The sequence below is a fragment of the Chinchilla lanigera genome, unplaced genomic scaffold, assembly GCF_000276665.1.
Source record: "Chinchilla lanigera isolate Chin_1 unplaced genomic scaffold, ChiLan1.0 scaffold00002, whole genome shotgun sequence".
In the NCBI taxonomy this organism is placed as follows: domain Eukaryota; kingdom Metazoa; phylum Chordata; class Mammalia; order Rodentia; family Chinchillidae; genus Chinchilla; species Chinchilla lanigera.
Window position 1 is genome coordinate 18,138,468 of NW_004955403.1, and position 17,332 is coordinate 18,155,799.

At 39.7% G+C, this 17,332-nt stretch overlaps 1 protein-coding gene across 3 annotated transcripts in view; it reads left to right on the top strand.

Moving 5' to 3' along the window:
- The window catches only part of Ttn (titin), a 271,046-nt gene that overhangs the window by 81,124 nt on the left and 172,590 nt on the right, over window positions 1-17,332 (top strand). Inside the window, exons 68-97 of one of the 3 annotated variants that reach the window (XM_013512608.1) lie at window positions 90-368; window positions 478-756; window positions 1,494-1,772; window positions 1,881-2,168; window positions 2,327-2,605; window positions 2,705-2,983; window positions 3,097-3,375; window positions 3,500-3,787; window positions 3,905-4,192; window positions 4,773-5,054; window positions 5,356-5,634; window positions 5,758-6,039; window positions 6,188-6,466; window positions 6,563-6,850; window positions 7,015-7,293; window positions 7,386-7,664; window positions 7,763-8,041; window positions 8,163-8,450; window positions 8,593-8,880; window positions 10,538-10,819; window positions 11,040-11,318; window positions 11,733-12,014; window positions 12,127-12,405; window positions 12,908-13,195; window positions 13,302-13,580; window positions 13,682-13,960; window positions 14,049-14,327; window positions 14,896-15,183; window positions 15,292-15,579; window positions 15,991-16,281. The exons of the other annotated variants lie outside the window; for them this stretch is intronic. Of the exons in view, the coding sequence (XP_013368062.1) occupies window positions 90-368; window positions 478-756; window positions 1,494-1,772; window positions 1,881-2,168; window positions 2,327-2,605; window positions 2,705-2,983; window positions 3,097-3,375; window positions 3,500-3,787; window positions 3,905-4,192; window positions 4,773-5,054; window positions 5,356-5,634; window positions 5,758-6,039; window positions 6,188-6,466; window positions 6,563-6,850; window positions 7,015-7,293; window positions 7,386-7,664; window positions 7,763-8,041; window positions 8,163-8,450; window positions 8,593-8,880; window positions 10,538-10,819; window positions 11,040-11,318; window positions 11,733-12,014; window positions 12,127-12,405; window positions 12,908-13,195; window positions 13,302-13,580; window positions 13,682-13,960; window positions 14,049-14,327; window positions 14,896-15,183; window positions 15,292-15,579; window positions 15,991-16,281 (8,475 nt within the window). The remainder of the gene's footprint in view (window positions 1-89; window positions 369-477; window positions 757-1,493; window positions 1,773-1,880; window positions 2,169-2,326; window positions 2,606-2,704; window positions 2,984-3,096; window positions 3,376-3,499; window positions 3,788-3,904; window positions 4,193-4,772; window positions 5,055-5,355; window positions 5,635-5,757; window positions 6,040-6,187; window positions 6,467-6,562; window positions 6,851-7,014; window positions 7,294-7,385; window positions 7,665-7,762; window positions 8,042-8,162; window positions 8,451-8,592; window positions 8,881-10,537; window positions 10,820-11,039; window positions 11,319-11,732; window positions 12,015-12,126; window positions 12,406-12,907; window positions 13,196-13,301; window positions 13,581-13,681; window positions 13,961-14,048; window positions 14,328-14,895; window positions 15,184-15,291; window positions 15,580-15,990; window positions 16,282-17,332) is intronic. 3 annotated transcript variants of the gene reach the window in all.

A 17,332-nucleotide genomic window follows, 5' to 3' on the forward strand; every position in this document is an offset into this window, starting at 1 on the left:
TATCTTCCAGTTTAAAAACAAAGCAATAAAAATCTCTTGTTCTATTAAATTAAATAACCCAGTTCAAGAGACATTCTTGTTTTTTACAGAACCACCTGTTTTTAGCAGCTTCCCTCCTGTAGTAGAAACCCTTAAAAATACAGAAGTTAGTCTTGAATGTGAACTTTCGGGGACACCACCATTTGAGGTAGTATGGTACAAAGACAAGCGCCAACTCCGAAGCAGCAAGAAATACAAGATTGCATCTAAAAACTTCCATGCAAGTATTCACATTCTCAGTGTGGACTCTTCAGACATTGGTGAATACCACTGTAAAGCCCAGAATGAAGTGGGAAGTGATACTTGCATTTGTACTATAAAATTAAAAGGTAAGAATATTTCTTGCACATGGCAGAAATGTCAGAAATGTGCAAAAGATTTTTCTCTTCCATTATCTGAACAATCTTCCAACGATCTCAATCCATTTTTCCTGTTCAGAGCCTCCAAGATTTGTTTCCAAACTGAACAGCCTCACTGTTGTAGCTGGTGAACCTGCTGAATTACAAGCATCCATTGAAGGTGCCCAGCCAATTTCTGTCCAGTGGCTTAAAGAGAAAGAAGTGATTAGAGAGAGTGAAAATATCAGAATTACATTTGTGGAAAATGTTGCAACTCTGCAGTTTGCTAAAGCAGAACCAGCTAACGCTGGAAAGTATACCTGCCAAATCAAGAATGATGGTGGAACGAGGGAGAACATGGCCACGCTGACTGTCTTAGGTTGGTACAATGGTCCCCTGATAGAGACATGCCAAGTGTTGGAATGACTACATGAAAAATCTCTTTTTCTAAATTTCTCCTAGAACTACATTGATCCTAACCTACTTGGAAGCTTAAGGGAAAGACCTAGTTGATCTTTCAAACACTCTTCTCTGTTTCTGTGATTCTAACAAAAGCCAGCAATGTATGGTTTGTGTGTGTGTATATACTACATTTTTTGATGGATGAGCAAATACAAATCTCAATTATCTTTTCATGTTTCGCATCTAAGCATGAAACAGTTGAGAGTCCAGCATGTGCTACCAAGAAATTTTGTTTTTTTATAGTCATTTAAGCTGACAAGAACTCCAAAGATCAATGTTTGGTAGAGAAGAGTTTGGGCATCTTAAATTTCAACATAATGATTCTTTGAATAAATCTTTTGCATGTAGAAGTAGAGCAAAAATACCAAGTAATTCATAACAACAGGTAGCCTCTGCTTGAAAGAAGGTCAAATGCAAAGCAGCACACATTGTCTAATGTACATTTTCAAAATTGTTTTGGAGTTTACTAGAGTATAAATATGTATTTCTTAATGCTATGATCATGACTACATGCAGTTTATGGAATCACATGTTAAAATCAAGACAGAGAAGTTTAACATAGCCATCTCACTGGAGGAACAATCTTGATGAATCTGATAGTATAGGTACAGTAAAATCTAGAGCCTGACAGATGCATATCATCTTGCATTCCAGAGCCTGCGGTCATTGTCGAGAAGGCAGGACCGATGACAGTGACTGTAGGAGAAACCTGCACCCTGGAGTGTAAGGTGGCAGGCACTCCCGAGCTGTCAGTTGAATGGTACAAGGATGGAAAGCTGTTGACCAGCAGTCAAAAGCATAAATTCAGTTTTTACAACAAAATCTCTTCCTTAAAGATTCTCTCCGTCGAAAGGCAAGATGCAGGCACTTACACTTTCCAGGTTCAGAACAATGTGGGAAAGAGCAGCTGTACAGCTGTGGTTGACGTTTCAGGTTAGTTCTGACATCTTCCCGCAGTTGCTTCTGCAAATTCCTTTTACAGATTTTCCTTCCTTCGCATCTCTTTCAAACATCATGAGTCTCTTTCCGTTCCTCATGCAGACCGAATGGTTCCTCCCTCTTTCACACGAAGACTGAAAGATACTGGTGGTGTCCTGGGCACCTCTTGCATCTTGGAATGCAAAGTAGCTGGATCATCACCTATTTCTGTTGCCTGGTTTCATGAGAAAACAAAGATTGTCAGTGGAGCAAAATACCAAACCACATTCTCAGATAATGTCTGCACACTGCAGTTGAATTCTCTGGACTCATCAGATATGGGCCATTACACATGTGTGGCTGCGAACGTGGCTGGATCTGACGAATGCCGTGCATTGTTGACTGTACAAGGTCAGTGTTAGGCAATCCACTTGGTAAGGAAATTTTTCCAGTTTCCACTTTGGGTGCATATTCAGTTTCACACACATTCCAAAACACTCTTATTTTACATTTACAACTGCAACTAAAGTCAAGGCTTATGGAATCTTTTGCTTTCCATGTCTATGCAGAACCACCCTCTTTTGTCAAAGAACCTGAACCTTTGGAAGTATTACCAGGCAAAAATGTAACCTTTACAAGTGTAATCAGAGGAACCCCTCCATTCAAGGTTGGCTGGTTCAGAGGAGCCCGAGAACTAGTGAAAGGAGATAGGTGCAACATCTATTTTGAAGACACCGTGGCAGAGCTGGAGTTATTTAATATTGACGTATCTCAGAGTGGGGAATATACATGTGTGGTTTCTAACAATGCTGGCCAAACCTCCTGTACTACACGACTCTTTGTAAAAGGTTTGCTCAATGCATTCATTCTCCCTATTCTGTGTATCCAGATGTCTTTGGTTGTGTGTGGCTGTGTGTGTTTAACTGCTGTGTTTTGTCACTTACCAGAACCAGCTGCATTTGTGAAGAAATTAAGCGATCATGCTGTAGAGCCAGGGAAGTCCATAATTCTGGAAGGCACCTACAGTGGGACGTTGCCAATTTCAGTCACCTGGAAAAAGGATGGTCTCAACATCTCTCCATCTGAAAGATGCAGTATAGTCACAACAGAGAAAACGTGCATCCTGGAAATTTTGAATAGCACAAAAAGAGATGTAGGACACTATTCCTGTGAGATCGAAAATGAGGCAGGAAGGGATGTCTGTGACGCTCTGGTATCTATGTTAGGTGTGTTCTAGCCTCTCTTAATTCATTTGTATTCATCCAATGTGTAACTTGAAGCATGGTTTGTTTGATTATCGTTTAATTACATGTGTTGACTGAGAGCCTTTCTTCTTTAGAACCACCTTATTTTGTTACGGAGCTGGAACCTTTGGAGGCAGCAGTTGGAGATACAGTTTCTTTGCAGTGTCAAGTTGCTGGGACACCAGAGATTACAGTGTCCTGGTATAAAGGAGACACCAAGTTACGGTCAACTCCTGAATACCGGACCTACTTTACAAACAACGTGGCCACACTTGTTTTCAATAAAGTGGACATGAACGACAGTGGAGAGTACACGTGTACAGCAGAAAATAGTATAGGAACTGCTTCTTCCAAGACTGTCTTTAGAATTCAAGGTGATGATACTATTTTGGACAATAAGAAAATTTCTTCCTTTTCCCTTATTTTAATTCTTTTGTCTTCATGGACAACTTCCCATTTCAGCCACTAATGCGTCAAATATTACTTGTCTTCCTACAGAGCGCCAACTCCCACCTTCTTTTGCAAGACAACTAAAGGACATTGAGCAAACTGTCGGGTTACCTGTTACACTCACGTGCCGTCTAAATGGCTCCGCACCCATTCAAGTGTGCTGGTATAGAGACGGGGTACTTTTACGAGATGATGAAAATCTGCAGATGTCATTTGTAGACAATGTGGCAACTTTAAAAATTTTGCAAACTGATTTGAGTCACTCTGGCCAGTATTCCTGCTCAGCCTCCAATCCACTCGGGACAGCATCTTCTAGTGCTAGATTCACAGCCAGAGGTTTGTTCTCATGTTGGTCTTGCTTTTACAAACCATGGCTTGCTTCATTGTCCATGTAGAAATGGCCAACAGAAATAAACAAAACATTACACGTTGCTTTTTCTTCTCATCTTCTAGAACCGAAGAAATCTCCCTTCTTTGACATCAAGCCAGTATCAATAGATGTTATTGCTGGAGAAAGTGCTGATTTTGAGTGCCACGTTACCGGTGCTCAACCAATGCGAATCACTTGGTCCAAAGACAACAAAGAGATTCGTCCTGGAGGAAACTATACAATCACTTGTGTGGGCAACACTCCCCACCTGAGAATTCTTAAAGTAGGCAAAGGAGACACTGGTCAATACACTTGTCAAGCAACCAATGATGTTGGCAAAGACATGTGTTCAGCTCAGCTCAGTGTGAAAGGTATCATTTCATGGCATGTATTAATATGCATCCATTACCATCTTTGTGTAATTGTTTTCTAAAAGTTTTCTGAGTTTTTAAATGAGATGAACTAATTGATCGTGTTAAAATTTGTATATCAGACTAGAAGCAACATTAGCCAAAGTTCTCTTTTCTCTTTATATTGATTGTTTAGTGTATTTCTAACTATAATGTTACTGTATTGTTTCATTAAAATTTGCTAAATGTTGTTTCAACTAACCACTCCCCTTTTCACCCTTTTCTGTTATATAATATTCTGATTTATCATTATTAAATGACAGTGATTGAATACATCTACAATGTATTAACTAGCATGCTTTAGCTTATACTATCCAGTCTACAGTAAATCAACTAAATTCTCTATTAAAATACTAAAAGATTATTTGGTAGAAAAGAGAATTTATTTTACAAAACTTTACAAAATTAATTTTACAATATTATTATAAAGTATATTCTTAACAAACCAGTTTAAATATGAACTGACAGAATCTCCAACTACAAAGATAAGCAATTTTAACAAGTGACTATCTCTTACTGACTTTTTCCTTTGGTTTACTAGAACCTCCAAAGTTTGTTAAGAAATTGGAAGCTTCAAAAGTTGCCAAACAGGGAGATTCCATCCAACTGGGATGCAAAATAAGTGGTTCCCCAGAAATCAAAGTCTCATGGTTCCGAAATGACAGCGAACTTCATGAAAGTTGGAAATACAACATGTCATTTACTGATTCTGTGGCCCTGCTTACCATCAATGAGGCCAGCACTGAGGACAGCGGGGACTACATCTGTGAAGCTCACAATGGTGTGGGAGATGCGAGCTGCAGCACAGCCCTGACAATTAAAGGTTAGCCCCCGGAACTTCTCTCTTCCTTCTTCTCTGATGTGGATTTCTTCTTAGTGATGCAATGAGCTCTAAAATGAAAAGGCTGGTTAAGGTTATGTGCTTGCAACTCTTAAGCTAGTTTTTATGAATTGTCTTTTCGTGCATCAGGCTGTATTGGCATTTGGCCATGCTAGTCATTCTTAATGATCCTCAGTCATTGGAAATATTTCTTGATTCTAGAAAGTGGAAATGTAGACTCTAGGATTTTTCTTCTTTCTGGTAAGCACATGTGCTCATCACGTACCCTCTTTTTTTCTGGTAGCACCTCCTGTTTTCACTCAGAAGCCTGCTCCCATAGGATCCCTTCAGGGTTCTGATGTGATCCTCCAGTGTGAAATTTCAGGAACTCCCCCATTTGAAGTGGTGTGGGTTAAAGATCGAAAGCAAGTTCGGAGCAGCAAGAAATTTAAAATTACTTCGAAAAATTTTGATACAAGTCTTCATATCCTCAATCTGGAGGCCTCTGACCTTGGGGAATATCACTGTAAAGCTGCTAACGAGGTGGGGAGTGACACGTGTGTTTGCACTGTCAAGTTCAAAGGTGTGTATACTTGGATACAAAAATATACGCCTCTTCCTTTAATCTCTTCTTGCTTGACTAATGAATAATTTATGTGGCTGTGAGTCTCCGTTTTTTCTTCTAACCATGGATTTCTTTCGTTAGAACCTCCTCGATTCGTGAAAAAGCTAAGTGACACGTCAACCCTTATTGGGGACGCTGTTGAATTACGGGCCGTAGTGGAAGGCTTCCAGCCAATTTCTGTTGTCTGGCTGAAGGATAAAGGTGAAGTCATCAGAGAGACTGAAAACATTCGGATTTCATTCATTGATAATGTTGCAACTCTCCAGCTGGTGAGCCCAGAAGCGTCTAATTCTGGAAAATATGTGTGCCAAATCAAAAACGATGCTGGAAAGAGAGAATGTTCCGCAGTCTTGACTGTACTAGGTTAGTAGTAAAGTACAACCTGTGGAGAAAATTAAGTTAATTGACCTCTGATCATTTTCTGCAAATATTCTTCTTATCCGATAATACATTGGCAGGGGTTTGCTTGAAAGCTGACTTTGTTTTTGATGCGATATGCTTCTCCTTTTAGAACCAGCCAGAATCATAGAGAAGCCAGAACCCATGACTGTCACCACCGGAAATCCTTTTGCGTTAGAGTGTGTGGTGGCTGGAACACCCGAACTTTCAGCCAAGTGGTTTAAAGATGGCAGAGAATTATCTGCAGACAGCAAACATCACATTACATTTGTCAAAAATGTGGCTTCCCTTAAGATCCCCTGTGTAGAAATGAGTGACAAGGGCTTGTATAGCTTTGAAGTGAAAAACAGTGTCGGCAAAAGCAACTGCAGCGTATCTGTTCATGTTTCGGGTGAGTAAAATGGGATTTTTATAGATATACCGTTTTTTCCTTGGGGGGAATACATAAGGCTTATCTTTAAATGGAAAACCACCCTTCCCCACACAGATCGCATCGTGCCTCCTTCCTTTATTCGCAAGTTGAAAGACACCAGTGCCCTCCTGGGCGCCAAGGCTGTTTTGGAGTGCAGAGTCGCTGGCTCGGCCCCAATTTCAGTCGGCTGGTTTCAGGATGGAAATGAGATCGTTAGTGGGCCCAAATGTCAGTCCAGCTTTTCAGAAAACGTCTGCACTTTGAACCTGAGCTCGCTGGAGCCCTCCGACACGGGGACATACACTTGCGTGGCTGCCAACGTCGCTGGCTCAGACCAGTGCTCTGCAGTTCTGACTGTCCAAGGTCAGTGGCCAGGTTGGGGTACCACTTCTGCACCACCTCTTCCACCTGACTTAGTGCCTTCCTGGCCTGGAATTCTTTTATTCCGTCTTCAGTCCCTTTTCTTAAGTAGCAACTGCACTTCTCACTTGAATTTTGTTCTCTTCCCCTCCCCCTGGGATATCTAGAACCTCCATCTTTTGAACAAATCCCTGATTCTGTGGAAGTTTTGCCTGGAACAAGCCTCACATTCGCCAGTGTCATTAGAGGAACCCCTCCCTTCAAGGTCAAGTGGTTTAAAGGCAGCAAAGAGCTGGTGTCAGGGGAGTCATGCACCATCTCCCTGGAAGGCTTTGTCACAGAGCTGGAGCTGCTGGAAGTGGAGCCGCTGCAGAGCGGAGACTACTCCTGCCTGGTGACCAATGATGCGGGCAGTGCTTCCTGCACCACACATCTTTTTGTGAAAGGTTTGCTCTTCTTTCCAACTGCTGTATCTTTTTGAAATTCTCTTAAGTCTTCGTGTAAAGGTGTAACTTTACCCTCCTGTCTTCTCCTATAGAACCAGCCACTTTTGAGAAGAGATTGGCTGATTTCAGTGTTGAGACAGGAAGCCCCATAGTTCTGGAGGCCACATTCACTGGCACCCCACCCATCTCTGTGACCTGGATAAAGAACGAGTATGCTCTTTCACAGTCAGAGAACTGCAGTATTACCATGACAGAAAAATCTACCATACTGGAAATTCTTGAGAGCACAGTAGAGGATTATGCACAATACAGTTGCCTGATAGAAAATGAAGCTGGACAAGATATTTGTGATGCTCTGGTGTCTGTCCTAGGTGTGTTACCTCTTTTTATCATTCTCCTTCTTTTTCTTTTACTACATCCTCTTTTCATTAGTATGATGGAGTGATTGATTACCTCCTTTGTATCTTAGAACCACCTTATTTTATCGAACCTCTGGAACATGTGGAAGCAGTCATTGGCGAACCTGTAACTTTACAGTGTAAAGTAGATGGAACTCCAGAAATTAGAATTTCTTGGTATAAAGAACACACAAAGCTACGATCAGCTCCTGCATATAAAATGCAATTCAAAAATAACGTTGCCTCCTTACTCATCAATAAAGTGGACCACAGCGATGTGGGAGAGTACACATGCAAAGCAGAAAATAGTGTGGGGGCGGTCGCTTCTTCCTCTGTGCTTGTTATCAAAGGTAATGATGCTTTTATTTAACAAGTCTTGCTGTGTGTTGAAAGATTTATTTTCTTAATATCAAGTATGTTGGTAGAAGTTTTCTCTCTCTTAAATAAGGGTTCTCTGTAACTTCCTTACAGAGCGCAAACTTCCACCATCCTTTGCAAGAAAACTGAAAGATGTTCATGAGACTCTTGGCTTCCCCGTCGCGTTTGAATGTCGTATCAACGGTTCAGAACCTCTTCAAGTGACTTGGTACAAGGATGGGGTCCTTCTGAAAGATGACTCTAACTTGCAAACATCTTTTGTTCATAATGTAGCAACTCTTCAGATTTTGCAAACTGACCAGAGCCATGTTGGTCAGTACAATTGCTCAGCATCTAATCCTCTTGGGACTGCTTCATCCAGTGCCAAGCTCATTCTTGCAGGTGAGAAGCTCATCGCGCTAACCTCTTCATGGCCAAGCAGCCTGTGTTCTTCCAGTCACTGTGGGACGGGTGCCATGTGGTGTCTTCTCCTTGTCTGGAGCATGGTAACTGAAGTCATCATGCTGGTTTTCCTTCTTTTCAGAGCATGAAGTGCCTCCTTTCTTTGATCTAAAACCTGTATCAGTTGATCTTGCTCTTGGAGGAAGTGGTTCTTTTAAATGTCATGTCACTGGAACTGCACCAATCAAAATCACCTGGGCCAAAGACAACCGGGAGATTCGCCCTGGAGGCAACTATAAGATGACTCTGGTTGAAAATACTGCCACTCTGACTGTGCTCAAAGTGTCCAAAGGCGATGCTGGGCAGTACACCTGCTATGCCAGCAATGTTGCTGGAAAAGACTCTTGTTCTGCTCAGCTGAGTGTACAAGGTACTTGTTAGAGAGAAGAACCAAGATCTCTTCTATGTTCTTGATGTTTTAAAGTATAAGTGGGTGGGTTTGCTTGGAAACTATGCTCAGAATAATTAGTAATAGGGCCTGGGGAGTGCAGCTCAGTGGTAAAATATCTGACTCTCATGTAGTATCTCTACTACAATGGTAGAGTATCTGACTCTTTAGTATTGCCAAAAAAAAAAAAAGAAGAAGAAGAAGAAAAAGAAAGTATTAAATGGGTCAAGGGTCTTCCAAATAAGGACAAATTCTTTCTTATTTTGAAAATGTAGAACTGGAAAAACATGAACTGAAAAAAATCTCTTTTCAAAATCTACAAGTAGAGACTAGGAAGAAAATGACAAAACTTTCATATAATTGTCAGAAAATTCCAGTTTGAAAGAAGTTACTATGGGACAAAACATGTGAAATGACATATTTTCCACAATACTTAAAAAAAAAGAATGGATTTTTTTCCTTGTAAGACATAGTACAAGCCCAAACTATAAATTGTTCAAGAAGAATCTAAATTACCTATAAGGTCAACTTCTTTTCTTCTACTAGCCCTGCTTTCTTTTTTTTTTTTTTCCTTTTTTTTTTATTTTAAAGAGAGTAGTAAATGAGAAATGAACAAACAAAAAAATGGAACAGTAGCAGCATACCAGTATCACAAACATAAATAAATCAAAGCAAGAACATTCAAAGTGATACAGGGTCTCAAGATAAATTAATACAAATCAATAGTGGTTGTTACACTGCATATTGCTATCCTTAACTACACTGCTCAGATTATCAGATGTAAGAACCCTGCTTTCTTAATAGGGGAAGTCAGGGGGTGGGAAGTGAGGACATCATTATGGAAGACAATCATGCCTGTCATGGCTGCCATCATCAGAGATTAAATACTTTATTCAGTGCATTGGTGGTCTAACCCATTAGAACATTTTTAAGAGGTGGGGGGCATAGTTTATAAATGCTCTGAAATTAAAATAGAATTAGATTTAGCAACCTATTTTCTATAATATATAGTTAATCATTTTTACCTCCCTAAGCCTGAATATTTTACTATTTTTTTCTTCCACTTCAAAAGAAAAGTATAGAGGTTAAAGCAGTCTGTTTAAGACCCATTAGAGCCAGGGATATATCTCAGTGGTGCAGTACCTGTCTGGCAAGGGCAAGGTCCTGAGTTCGATCCCCAGTACCAAAAAAAAAAAAAGACTTATTAGAGATAATGGTACATTAAAAGTATTAACATACTTGATGCACTTTGCTGTGGCTCTTTATGGTAATAGCTGATATCTTTGCAGACAAGAAATAAGGTTCTCAAGCTCTGTTTCCCTGCAAATCTGAGAGGGCTTCTATGCTGCTGCCTCTAATTATGGCACTAGAAAAGAGCGACTCACCAGGAAGATAATTGAGTAGTAGAGAGTGCATTTAGCCATACTTCTTCTTTCTTTTAGCCATACTTGACATGGGACGTTACAAAAAATAATTTTATTTTAGGGACTTTCTATGTAGGTTCCACTTTATTGCTCCTCCTTGAACTCCACCAAATGTATCTGTGTTCTGAAGCTAAAGACTTTGGTAACAGAGATTTCCTTTTCAATTGCATGTCTTTTCCTTCCCTCATCCTGTGTCTTTCTTTTTGATTCCATAGAAGCACCTAGGTTCATTAAGAAGCTAGAACCTTCACGCATCGTCAAACAGGATGAATCCACAAGATATGAATGCAAAATAGGAGGATCTCCAGAAATCAAGGTTTTATGGTACAAAGATGAGACTGAAATTCAAGAGAGCAGTAAGTTCAGAATGTCATTCGTGGACTCGGTGGCAGTGCTGGAAATGCACAATCTCAGTGTGGAAGACAGTGGGGACTACACGTGTGAGGCCTGCAACGCAGCAGGCATCGCGAGCAGCAGCACTTCCTTGAAAGTTAAAGGTCAGACCTTACTCTGGCTTCATTCTCTGTTCATTCCCCTCCTCTCCTGTTGTCTTCTCCATTCTCTAACTCTCCTTTGATGTTTTAAAATTGTCCAGAGATATGATTTTTAAAAAGTAAAAGTGAAGTTTTTTTACATTCTGTTAGAAACAGAAATATAGTCCTACTACAACTATAGAGTCCCGGAATCAATCCTAATTTTCCTCTTCTCTTATCCTAGAACCACCCATTTTCCGCAGAAAGCCTCACCCTGTTGAGACACTTAAAGGAGCTGATGTTCACCTTGAATGTGAGCTTCAGGGTACTCCCCCTTTCCAAGTTTCATGGCATAAAGACAAGAGAGAACTGAGAAGCGGCAAGAAGTATAAGATAATGTCTGAGAACTACCTTACCAGTATCCACATCCTGAATGTCGATGCTGCTGACATTGGGGAATACCAATGCAAAGCCACAAATGATGTGGGAAGTGACACTTGTACTGGTTCTATCACTCTGAAAGGTGAGATTAACTTTCTTCTCTTCTGCTTACTATTTCCCTGCTAAGTTTAATACTGTATCGCCCATTTTAGCTATTGCTTCATCTTTGTATCACTAGCAATCAGCTCTATCTTTCACTTTCCAGAGCCTTTCACCTTCTAAATCTGTTTATGTTTAGTCTGCTTCCTTTTTCTGAATCATACCAGTTTTAGCCAATGGGCTTCTGTTACATTTAGAAAGCTAGTAAGATAAGATATTCTGTTTTTTCTACTAAATATAAACTCTGACGTGTCCCGATCCTCTCCTCCAATAATGCCTCTTATTAATAAATGGAAGTAATACATCATCACTAGCTTGATGCATAATGTCCATAATTTGAAGGACACACTACCAGTTCCCCCACTTTAAAGCCCTGGCTTGCTTCTTTTCTCACCAGCACCACCGAGATTTGTGAAGAAGCTCAGTGACATTTCTACCATCACTGGTAAAGAAGTACAGCTGCAAGCCACTGTTGAAGGCGCTGAACCAATCTCAGTGGTATGGTTCAAAGACAAGGGAGAAGTTGTGCGTGAAAGTGACAACATATGGATTTCTTACTCAGAAAGTACTGCAACCCTACAGTTTTCAAGAGCAGAACCAGCCAATTCTGGGAAATACACTTGTCAGATCAAAAATGATGCTGGAATGCAGGAGTGCTTTGCCACGCTGTCCGTTCTCGGTTAGTACAAAGAGGATGTCATCAGGAAGACGTGTGCTCTACCAAGATGTATGTTTTCTTTAGGTTTTTTTCCCGTAACTTGATTTTAAAATATGGTGCAACTTCATTCCAGAGCCTGCAGCGATTGTGGAAAAGCCAGAACCCATAAAAGTCACCACAGGAGACACCTGTACCTTGGAGTGTACTGTAGCTGGCACACCCGAGCTCACTACTAAGTGGTTTAAGGATGGAAAAGAACTGACAAGTGACAGCAAATACAAAATAAGCTTCTTTAACAAAGTCTCTGGTCTTAAAATCATCAATGTGGCACCCAGTGACAGTGGGGTCTACAGTTTTGAGGTGCAAAATACTGTTGGCAAAGACAGCTGCACAGCCACAGTTCAAGTTTCAGGTTGGTTGGCTGGGTTTCTTCCTTGTTCATCACTATAAAAATGCAGTTCCTGAGTTTTATAGATGCTCACAGAAAACCCCATCTCCTACAACATCTTACAAGTCTGAGATCTTTTGATTCATGAAAATCAAGCTAATATCCCTATAGAGTTAGAAGAAAACCATGTTAAAAAGTTATACCCTTTTGAGGGGAGGTTCCAAAATAGTGGTAAGAGTAAACCTAATACTGAATAAGGCTAGTGGGGTTTTCTACTATCACTTATGCTGTAATAAGTCAATATGTTATAAATCACAACAAAGATCCCTGTGAAGTTAATCCAATACCCTGCTCACTGGTTCTCCAAGCTTTCTATTGTGTGAACTGTTGTAGAATATTTTGATACTCTTGCAAGACAGCCAAACAAATCTAGGGATATTCCATCAAAAAGACAATTCTCTCTTTGAGTCATTTTATAACTGGTGATCCTTGTTTGTTTGCTTTTTTTTTTTTTTATCATATTCAGACCGAATTGTTCCTCCTTCCTTCACAAGAAAATTGAAAGAGGCAAATGGTCTATCAGGTTCCTCTGTTGTCATGGAGTGCAAAGTCTATGGATCACCCCCCATCTCTGTCTCCTGGTTCCATGAAGGAAATGAGATCAGCAGTGGGAGAAAATACCAGACCACCCTGACTGATAACACTTGCACTTTAACTGTGAACATGCTAGAAGACTCTGATGTTGGTGACTACACGTGTATAGCTACAAATGTGGCTGGTTCTGATGAATGCAGTGCTCCTTTGATTGTGAGAGGTTCGTTTAAAACACAGTAAAATAGAATCACATTTTATAAATTACTGAGCTTCTTATCACACAGTTGGCACATATTTAACCTTTTGATTTGTGCTTTTGTGTTTAGAGCCACCATCTTTTGTGCAGAAACCTGATCCCACGGATGTATTAACTGGGACCAATGTCACTTTCACAAGCATTGTGAAAGGAACACCGCCATTCAGTGTTAGCTGGTTCAAGGGTAGCAGCGAGCTGGTACCTGGAGACAGGTGCAATGTATCTTTGGAGGATACCGTGGCTGAACTAGAGCTGTTTGATGTGGATACTTCCCAAAGTGGAGAATATACTTGCATAGTTAGCAATGAAGCTGGCAGGGCTTCTTGTACAACACATCTCTTCGTAAAAGGTTTGTTTGCTACTCCGTGTTTATAAAATTACACCAATGAGGTAACTAGATGCATTTCTGTGTGTGTGCTTGTGTTCATGTTTTCAATTTATCTCCTCTAGCACCAGCCAAATTTGTGAAGAAGCTCAATGATTACAGCATAGAGAAAGGAAAACCTCTCCTCCTAGAGGGAACATTTACTGGAACTCCTCCCATTTCTGTTACATGGAAGAAAAATGGCATCAATATAACTCCTTCTCAGAGGTGTAATATAACCACAACGGAAAAGTCAGCAATCCTGGAAATTTCAAGCAGCACTGTAGAGGATTCAGGACAATATAACTGCTACATTGAAAATGCTTCTGGAAAAGACTCCTGTTCAGCACAAATTTTGATACTAGGTTTGTTGTGATTACATATTCGTATCTTTGTGTACAAGCAATGCTCTGACATGTCTCCTTCATGGCTGGTTGTTTCTCTTGGCTGCAGAACCACCATATTTTGTCAAGCAGTTGGAACCTGTCAAGGTGACTGTTGGAGATTCTGCCTCTTTACAATGCCAACTTGCTGGAACTCCTGAGATTGGGGTGTCCTGGTATAAAGGAGATACAAAATTGAGGCCCACTGCTTCCTGCAAAATGCATTTTAGGAACAATGTTGCTACCCTGGTTTTCACTCAGGTTGACACTAATGACAGTGGTGAATACATCTGCAGAGCAGAAAACAGTGTGGGAGAAGTTTCTTCATCAACTTTCCTTACTGTTCAAGGTGATAATATTTGATGAATTTGTGCTTATTTTGTGCTTTTATTAATTTGTGCTGAATGAGACTTCTATGTGGTAAGGGCCTTCTTTTTAGGGAAATTTTCTCATATGATACATTTTCTGCTTCATTTCATCTACAATCACTAGCTTATCCTTTTCTATATCTTTTACAGAAAGAGATGCCTAACTCATCAGTTGAAAAGATCATGCAATCACTTGCCTCTCTAATTAAATCTTTAAGAAAAATAATTGACTGTATATTTTAAAATTTCACCCTATAAGTGCCTCATTTGACTTGCTAGAAGGAAATATTAAAAGTAGGATGATCTACTCATGCCCAGAGATATGCCATAAGCTAATCAATGTCTCTATGGCTCACAGCTTTTTAAAAAATACCTCCTACTGAAGGAATTTCTCCAAAAGTCTACAAACTTTCTTCTATTCCAAATTAATTCAAGACCTGCTAATGCTTCCTGATATTTTTATAGAAATCCCACATATTTTTGTGAGAAGAATATTTAGTAAGTTAAACATATGCAGGGTTATTTATTGCTTTAATCCTGTTCCTACAGAGCAAAAGCTTCCACCATCATTTTCTCGACAGCTGAGAGATGTGCAAGAAACAGTTGGATTGCCAGTTGTTTTTGAATGTGCCATAAATGGATCAGAACCTATCTCAGTGTCTTGGTATAAAGACGGCAAGCCACTGAAAGACAGCTCAAATGTACAAACATCATTTTTGGATAAGGTAGCCACTCTCAACATTTTTAAGACGGACAGGAGTCTTGCAGGCCAGTATTCCTGCACAGCTACAAATCCCATAGGCTCAGCTTCTTCTAGTGCCAAACTCATCCTCACAGGTTTGTGGATTCCTAAACTTCCGTGTTTGTGGTTGAAATTTCTGTCCAAAAGAATTGGGAAGCATCATAGGCCTAGAGCTTAAAAACTTGTCTTTGTGTTGTTCTTAGAGGGAAAGAACCCACCCTTCTTTGATGTGCCCCTCGCCCCTGTGGATGCTGTGGTGGGAGAGAGTGCTGACTTTGAATGCCATGTCACTGGGACGCAACCCATAAAAGTCAGCTGGGCCAAAGACAACAGAGAGATCCGAAGTGGCGGGAACTACCAGATTAGTTATCTGGAAAATAGTGCTCACCTGACGATCCTCAAAGCTGACAAAGGAGACTCTGGACAGTATACCTGCTATGCTGTGAATGAAGTGGGAAAAGACTCCTGCACTGCTCAGCTTAATATAAAAGGTATCATTGATTTTGCCTGTGGTCCAACAAAAGGTAATCCGTTTAGAGTACAGCTTACTAAGTAAGAGTACATTTTTATTGTAATGAATGAAGTGTAGGGCAACATTTTTTAACAAATGACATGAAAATGTCCAAGAAAAATACATTTCTGCTGAGAAGTCATTGTTTAAAATATGCATTTGCTAAAACTGTGTATGTCCTACCTAACCCTAAAACCACCCCCTCATTTTTACAAATTTCTGATTCTATGTATGGCTCTGAATTATCCTCATCATCCACTGCATAAATCAAAGAGCAGTTTAGAAAAAGCTTGTGGAAAGAAGCAGAAATCCTTAGAAACGTACATGAAAAGGCTCATATTAATATTCTCCTTCTGGGTTCTATTTCATCTATTTTTTTAATTTCTTACAGAACGACTAACTCCACCAAGTTTCACTAAAAAACTCTCAGAGACAGTTGAGGAAACAGAAGGGAATTCATTCAAACTAGAGGGGCGTGTGGCTGGTTCCCAACCTATAGCTGTTGCTTGGTATAAAAATAATGTAGAGCTACATCCAACTTCTAACTGTGAGATAACTTTCAAGAACAACTTGCTACTGCTGCAAGTCAAGAAAGCAAGCATGGCAGATGCCGGCCTGTACACATGCAAGGTGTCGAACGACGCAGGTTCTGCTCTATGCACCTCTTCCATCATCATCAAAGGTCAGTTATCTTCATGGCCCGAGTGTTTTGTTTGCTTTCATTGCTTTTAGAGATCCATGTGCATTTCTTCTGACTTCTTCACCAAGGACATTATAATGGGCAAAATTGCATTATTTGGGTTGCCATCGTTCTAGTATGTTTTCTAAAATAATATTGTATATACTTTTAATTATGTGGCTCCCCAAAATAGGTGTCACTTGATAAGCAGACTGAAAATCTTAGCTTTCTCAATCATATCCCTAAAATTCTCTCGAGTAATAAGAAGTCGCACCCTGCTTTGAAGTGTGTCTATGAGTGACAAGCATTTCTTTTTTTATTTTAAAGAGAATAAAAAAAAATAACAAAATAACAACAACAAACACAAAAACAAAACAGGTAATCTGAACAACTAATTTGAAGAGTGACAGACATTTCCATGAAGCATATTTGTTTTGAAAAATCTTTTAAACTGCTCATCATAATGTGGCAGCTTTGATTACTATGAGCTATATTGTAAAACATTCCCTTTTAAAAATTTATTTCTAAAGGATTTATCATTTAACATATATGGCACAAAGCTTCTGACCTGTGAGTGAATATTAATCCCAGACAAAATGGCAAAATTTTGTCTAAAAAAAGCAAAAGAGAAGTGGAAAAATATCGTATATATAGATACATTGTAAAAGATGTACTTAAATACACAGTCATCATTTAAGACAAAGAAGTAGGCTGTGTTGTTTAAACTGATCCTCGATAATTCTCTGGCCATAATGGCTTCATTCAATTAATTACAGTAAAAATTCATCAAAATCACTTTCCAAGCTAATTTCTTAGAGCAGCTTGGAAATAGTTACCAACTATGATGATCTGGTTGGCTGGCTCAGAGTGCATGGTAAGGGGTTAATATTATTAAGAGGTTATTATCACTAATAGGTTACTATTACCGAGTGGTCTTAAAATTCAAGTTTTATCACTCATCTGATGGAATTGAAATATACTTGGTTTCAATACACTTAATAAAATAAAAATTGCACGCTTAGAAGTGGATTGTATTCATGATGGGCTTGCCATT